Source organism: Chenopodium album, chromosome 6 (assembly GCF_948465745.1).
Source record: "Chenopodium album chromosome 6, dcCheAlbu1.1, whole genome shotgun sequence".
Lineage (NCBI taxonomy): Eukaryota > Viridiplantae > Streptophyta > Magnoliopsida > Caryophyllales > Amaranthaceae > Chenopodium > Chenopodium album.
The window spans coordinates 3262787-3269973 of record NC_137839.1 but is presented as its reverse complement, the minus strand read 5'-3'; the positions used below and the strand labels follow the sequence as shown (position 1 = coordinate 3269973).

General features: G+C 28.0%; 1 protein-coding gene across 1 annotated transcript; it reads right to left on the bottom strand.

Moving 5' to 3' along the window:
• Nucleotides 1–2785: 2785 nt before the first annotated feature.
• Nucleotides 2786–5222, bottom strand: LOC145634286 (heavy metal-associated isoprenylated plant protein 35-like). The gene is made up of 3 exons (XM_081685708.1): nucleotides 4327–5222; nucleotides 4023–4098; nucleotides 2786–3278 (listed from the first exon to the last, which is right to left on the bottom strand). The coding sequence occupies exons 1-3, from the start codon at nucleotides 4531–4533 to the stop codon at nucleotides 3151–3153; spliced, it is 411 nt and encodes a 136-aa protein (XP_081541834.1). The 5' UTR covers nucleotides 4534–5222; the 3' UTR covers nucleotides 2786–3150.
• Nucleotides 5223–7187: the final 1965 nt, after the last annotated feature.

The following is a 7187-nucleotide window of genomic DNA, read 5'->3' as shown; positions in this document are numbered from 1 at the left end:
CGTCGTTATTGTTTGCAGATTGTTGGTTAGAGATTGCAGAATTGGACTCGCTTACGACTTTCAATCAGGGCAACACGATTTCTAAGATTTTTTATTTTTTAGAAAAAGATAATTTAGGCTTTTATTAATTTAAGTCAAACTATGTCAAAGTTTGAAAAAGTCAGCACAAATAAGTCAAATTCTTATGAGACATGGAGTGTATTTCATAAAACCTTTTTATTGTACTCTTCATTTCTTCAACTCTCAGACTCTCAGTTGGTGTAATAGAAATTAGAGAGTATAACTTAGATGAGTATGGGCCTGTTCTCTTCAACTTATTTTCATTTCACTACAGTTTCTAATTTCCTTCTCACATGAAATTTTCAATTCAATACAGCTCAATCAGTTCAGTAAATCAGGACAAGCGCTATGTAATTTGATATGTTGATAAATGATAAAAATTAAACTATATTTACCTATATATACATGCATAATAATGATTGTAGTGTAAATGTGAATGCGCATGATATGTTGATATTGTGATATGCGCATGTCGATACATGTTATGTCCATGCACACTTAAAATAAGGATTAAAAAACTAGAGTTATTGCAAGGAGGTCTTATTATATTGTAATTCAATATACTACATATTAGTCTAAAAGTGGAATTATCATATGTGTCTTGATGTTTAAAAAGATCTTACTATGGGTTTTTTTTTTTAAATGTATGAGTTGTAAACTATACATAATATATGTAGGAGTAACACCAAAAACTTTGAATATGACACCAAAGCACCACAAGGAAATCCCAAGGATTATAAGCCCTACTAAATTATAAATTATAATTCCCCATTATGTATGTGGTTGAAGTGGTTGAACACTTAGTAATAGTCGAGTAGAGAGAGTATTATCCAATTATTTTAGGACTAGAGGGAAACGAGTAAGATTTGAAAGCCTAAAGCAATTGTATAATACTCCCTCTATTCTTAAATAAGTAGATCATCACTTGTGTTATTCATTCGTTTTAGAATAAGTGCTTCATTTTATAAATAATGCATTATCAGATGTGAATAGACATGATCTCACTCATCTTTTATTAACTTTACAAAGTATTATACTCTGTATTTCAATTTGACTTGGTTACACTATAGAATACTTCTATTTACTTGTCTAAAGCTCTATGCATAAATATGTAACGCGCTTATTTATTTATTTGAAAACAAAGTGAGTATCCTAATCTAAGAACTAATTAAATAAGCTTCTTTAGCCTTAATAAATCAAGTGGCATCGGACCCATATAATAATATTAAAATTATAAAAAGGGTCAAGTTAAATTAAAGTTTGGCACATGACCAATTTTATCATAATGATCCATATACGTATAGCCAGGTTTAGGTGACAAATGATGGCCCAACCTACAAACATACAATTGGACCTAAAGCGACATAGATATGATTTTGGATTTATGAAGCACATGGTCTATGGTTCTCACATTACCAACTAGCACTTCAATTTAATGATATTGTTATATGGCCTATATCTTATCATATGATATAGATTAAAGATTATTTCATATGAGGTCTAAGCTATGATTATTGTATTTACCACTAATTAAGTATTGATTATGATTATTAGGTGTGACCTTATCTTATCAAATTTTAATGGAACAATGCCGACTAAGCTATTCTTGTTCTACTATCTAGCATAGTAGCATCTAGCTTAGATAGCCTTTTGATGTTGGTGTGATATTGTTGCTTGAAACCAAAACTTCCTTTGTCTCGCATGGAAGATTGAGCATGAATACCTCTATACATTGAAAAGTCATGTACACTATGCATGCCTATGATGGGTACAAGCTAAGTTTGACTTTAAGGTAATTATTAACTCACGCCGTAACCATAATCTAATTAATATTATCTCGTTATTATTGTCTTTTTCTTGATACAATATATGTATAGTATGTCGAACTTCACATTATCTAGCTTCTAATTATATTTGAGGTGACGCATTTATTATTTCTCCTTGTGAAGAACGGAAATGATTGTCAAAAGCTAATAATTGAAGCTTTATACAAGAAATTGCATTCATGTGCTAAGATTTCCCTAATGTGCTCATTTCAACCCTTTATGCTCTATTTGTCACTTGCTTGTACTTTGTACCTTGTAAGGTTGGACTCTAATTGAATTGGTATCAAGTGTGTGTCTTATAAGGTTGGACTCTAATTAATATCAATGAAAAGATCGATCACATATTATGACACCACATTTGACACATCACTATTTAAAATTGATAAGATGAGTGGATTACTTCGGAAAATAATCTTAATTAACTTGAACTTGCTATAATAAAATGACTATATTATTTAAACTTGTATGTATGATTAATCTGATTATACTATTCTCCAACATATTCTTATTTATATCATATATAATTTGACATGATGGATCTACCTATTTCACATTAAACATGTAGGTAACATGCATTATTTTTTCCCTTACTAATTATACCACTAAAATATGTCAATTCACTAGTTTAAAAGTACATAACAAACAAAATTTTTGTAGCTTTTGCAACTCCACCGCCACATCCACCTTCCTCAATCTCTCTAATTTTTTAAGCAACGAAAAAAAGCAGGCAATTATATTACTGGCCGGTGCCTTGAAGCATATATACTCCCATATACGTAGTTTAAGGATCATGTATGCCATTGTTATAAATTCATACTAATTAATTATTATGTATTAATATAATCTTACAATTAAGATAGATCCATAATATTAAATAGACGTGCAAAGATCGCAAAGAGTCAAAGAAATTTAAAATTGGTCTTCTAATAATACTAATTTAATAACCAATACATATAAAAATGATACATTGGAATATATATATTATATTATATATTTTTTTTTCCTACTAAGAATTTGCAAGGTTTCTTCAAAATGCAATATCCCTTGCAAATTACTCTACTAAGCATCACGAGAAATTAAGATGGATGCATTAGTTTTTGGCATATCGATCGATATACAAATCATACTATATGCCATAATTAAGTAGTAATATAGCTTAATTAATCAAGGGTCACAAAAATATCAAATGTACAATATGCTTTGATCTTCTTCATAATCCTTCTCCTCTTGTTTGTGATCCTTGCTCTTAATTGTGTGGTTATTATTAGATGCCAAAAGTCCAAAGTTGGGCATTTTTAACCTTGGAAATACTCTCCAATACCTCAAAAGGGAGGATATCACCAATTACCACCACCATCTTGCTTTCCAAGTCTACTTTGTAAGACATCACTCCTAAATTTGGTTTTTGGAGGAGACAAAGAATATTTAACAAACAAGTTAGTATATATCATAAGTCATTCTTATAAGCTATACAAATAACGGGATTTATATACTTGATATATAAGAGAAGCTATCGGGTAGTCCCTGAATTTACAGTTTTTCTTCACATTTTTTTCCTATCAAAATCTCGTAAGATTTTCAATATCTAATAAGAGATTGGGAGATTGATAATAATGCATGATATCCAACATTAAGAAAAAAAATGCGAAAATTCATATTATTGTAGGTTATATGGTTTCCCCCCTTAATCCCTAAATGGACCCTACCTTACCAAATAAATATATGCACTAAGACTTATCAATAATTCAATATATAAATTTAATTTATATCCATAGTGAATAGCATATTATTAAATAAATAACTTGTTATTTTTTTCAAAGGGTAAACATAAATTTTTATGTACCTAACTAATTAACTATGTAGCAGTCCACTCTTAACATGCTAATATACTACTAGTAGTTGTAGATTAGCCTTGTTTTTACTTAATTAAAGATACCAAATCTAATTGTAATTAGGACCTACTAAACCATGTATGGTCCCTATCTTGATATTTGAAATTAGACGTAATTCTAGGCTATCAACACTGAACAATTGCTTTGGTATTACAATCCTCGATCAACAAGAGATTACAATCTAACATTGAAGATGAAAAAAAAAAAAAAACATGAAACTTTAAGATAATTAAAAGGAACATACCATCTATTTTTGAGATATGTTTCTCCACTTTCTTTGCACAACCATTGCAATGCATTGACACCTTCAGTACCACTGTCTAAACAAACACAAACAAATAATGCATATCAACATTCTTATAGTGATATAAGGTTATAAGTACGTGTATGATCATTCATAAGTCAGTTGATCATAAAGAAGGACAGTGACATAGACAAGATTAACCTATATAAAAACCAAACCCGACCTCATAGTTGTTCTGTAATATATTTACATACGACTTGAAAAGGAGAGAGGAATGAATATGCATATTAGTACATGGACATACCTTAGGTTTCATGAGCAAAGCCAAGCTTTGAGTACCAGAAATAGCATCTTTTAGAGTTAAAACTTGCTTCTTTTGGCCTTCAAATAGAGGTTTCCTTTCTTGTTCAAACTCTTCATCATCTTCATGAGCTTCAACAGAGTTGATACAAAAACATGTCTTTGAATCAAAAGCAAGACAAAGTGAATCCAACATCCTACTTAACTTCATCTTCTTCAATTTGCCTTTACTTATTTCCAAAATTCCTCAAAATTTTACCAAAAAAAATGAGGTGAGCAAAAAAAAAAAAAAAAAAAAAGGTTTATTCCTCCTTAATATATGTGTATGTATAATATGGGAGAGGAACATATATGTAATACACTAGCTTAGCTCATCTCACTTGATAATAATATAGATTACCTAAAGCTTAAACAATGCTTAAAATTGAATTAAACTAAGTAGAAGTGATTAAAAGCTTAAGGTCAATACATTGGGGAGCTAAAAAAATGAACTTTCACAAGACCCAATAAATTAATGAAGAAGAAAGGAAGCTAATTTGATGAGCTACTAATAAAAAATAATACTAGCTATATATTATAAGGTATTGGGTGTATATGGTAGAAAGATCCAAGAGGTAAGGATATAAAGATATTAATAATACACTTTGAATAAATAAATCTTATTTTTTAAAAAAAGGGTATACTAATAATACATTAATACGTACTGACTATAGTGTAATATTTGTCATTAGGTGATCTGAGCTTCTATCTAAAGATTGGAGGAAAGAGTAGACAATATACTTGTAAATATTTAGTTGGAAAAAAAAAGGAAGAAGATGATGAGCAGCTTTGAAAAGAAGGAAGTGTTATTGATGTCAGATCTAACAGTGGGAATGGAAGAATGAGCATCACACTTCACAGTTAACTCTCATGTGACTATTTATCCCTTTTTTTTTTCAAAGATACCCTTCATTACCATATGCATTAATATGATATTTTTAAATATTAATGCTAAATAAACTTAGGAATTCGGTTTATAGTAACTTAGGGCCTGTTCTCTTATATTGAAATTCAGTTCAGTTCAGTTTAGTTTAGCTTCTAATTTCCTTCTCTTATAAAATATTCATTTCAGTTCAGTTCAATTCAGCTGAGTTCATTCAATGAGAACAGACCCTTACTACGTATTAATGTATTATAATTCACTTTATTTATATGAGTATTCTATAGCTATTATCAAAGATTATATGAGGCTGTTGTGTTAGTTGTTGAAGCAGTTTCAGAAGTTCTTGACGGCTCTAGACATCGGGGCTTGTGCTATTGTTCATATTTTTATTAGAGTAGGTTTTTCTTTAGCTAGATGAGTGGGGGCTCAAATTGAATCTCAGCTACCCAACACGGAGTATTTTTTTTTTTTTAGGTTGTATGACTTTATTTTTTTTTATATATAATAATAATAATAATAATAATAATAATAATAATAATAATAATAATAATAATAATAATAATAATAATTTATTGTTCATTACAAAATGACTTTAGGCAAAAGACTACACTTCAATGATTGAGTGAACGCTTAGGTCTACTTATTTGGATTTATTTATCAAGAGTTTCAATTCAATCCAATTCAATTTTATTAAGATTTGATTATGAAACACATCCATATCTTATTATGAAAATAGAAACAAAATTTCACTTCAAATTTTAAAAACTGTCACTTTAATCTATCTATATATATTATACTAAAAGACAAGCGCCTCAATGTGAGGATGACAAATGTCACTCTCTCATTGGCTTATCTTATGTATAAAATATATCTATATAATTACTGTTTACATATTCAAGCATACTTATTTTTGTTAAACTTCAAACAATAAAAGCAAGTTTCTATACATGCATAAGATTTTCATGATTTCCTAACATAAATATTTATTTAATTTTTTATAATAAATATATATTTTCAAATACTACAAATAATCCATAAAGTCTTTCCAATCTTTATTTATAGTCAAGTTAAAGAATAATAATTAATTTGAAGCAATATGATTAAAGTGGCATAATTAAGGAAACAAATATTTCGTATTTTGAAAGGCTAATATTGTTTTTTTTTTTTATGAAAATTAAATAAAATCTATAGAATTTAATTTGACGTCAATTATGAAATCAATACAAACATTTTTAAAAAATCAGATGTACAATAAAATATTGTGCACCTATTATAAAAGCTACCCTGTAATGAATGAAAGTTATTTATGCTTTATTGATAAAAGTTACCCAAAATAGTCTACAAGGTAAGTTATCCTAAATTCAATTCAAGTAATCGGATAGATGAATACAAAATTTTTTGCTAAAGATACAAAATAGTGTAAACATTACTTTTATCGTTTGTTGTACTCTTTGACAAATACTGAATGCTGAGCTGAAATATTGTCTTGGAAAAAAATACATAATCTTGAACATAAATTTAATTTTAATCGGCCTTTCATTTTCTATACAATGTCTTTTACAATGACCTTTTGTTTTTCTTGCATTAAAAAAAACTGAACCAATATATAACCAATCTAAACAAAAACAATAAAAGTTAAATTGAATTAGACATTTGACGGAAAAGGGATAGATATAAAATGTATTATAACTATTACTCGTGTTTTAAATTGTAATATTCGTATTAACAATGCTATTACTTATGAATTTTTTTTTAGAAAAACTAACATTTTGATTTAAAAATCATGCATTGCTCATAAACTATACTAGATATACAACAATCATGTGCAATAATTTATGTTGTTTTATACATAATAATACTTTTAACTATAATAGTATGTGTATATAATATAATATTTTTTATAATATAAAAAAGTATATGTATATAATATAATATTTTATAAC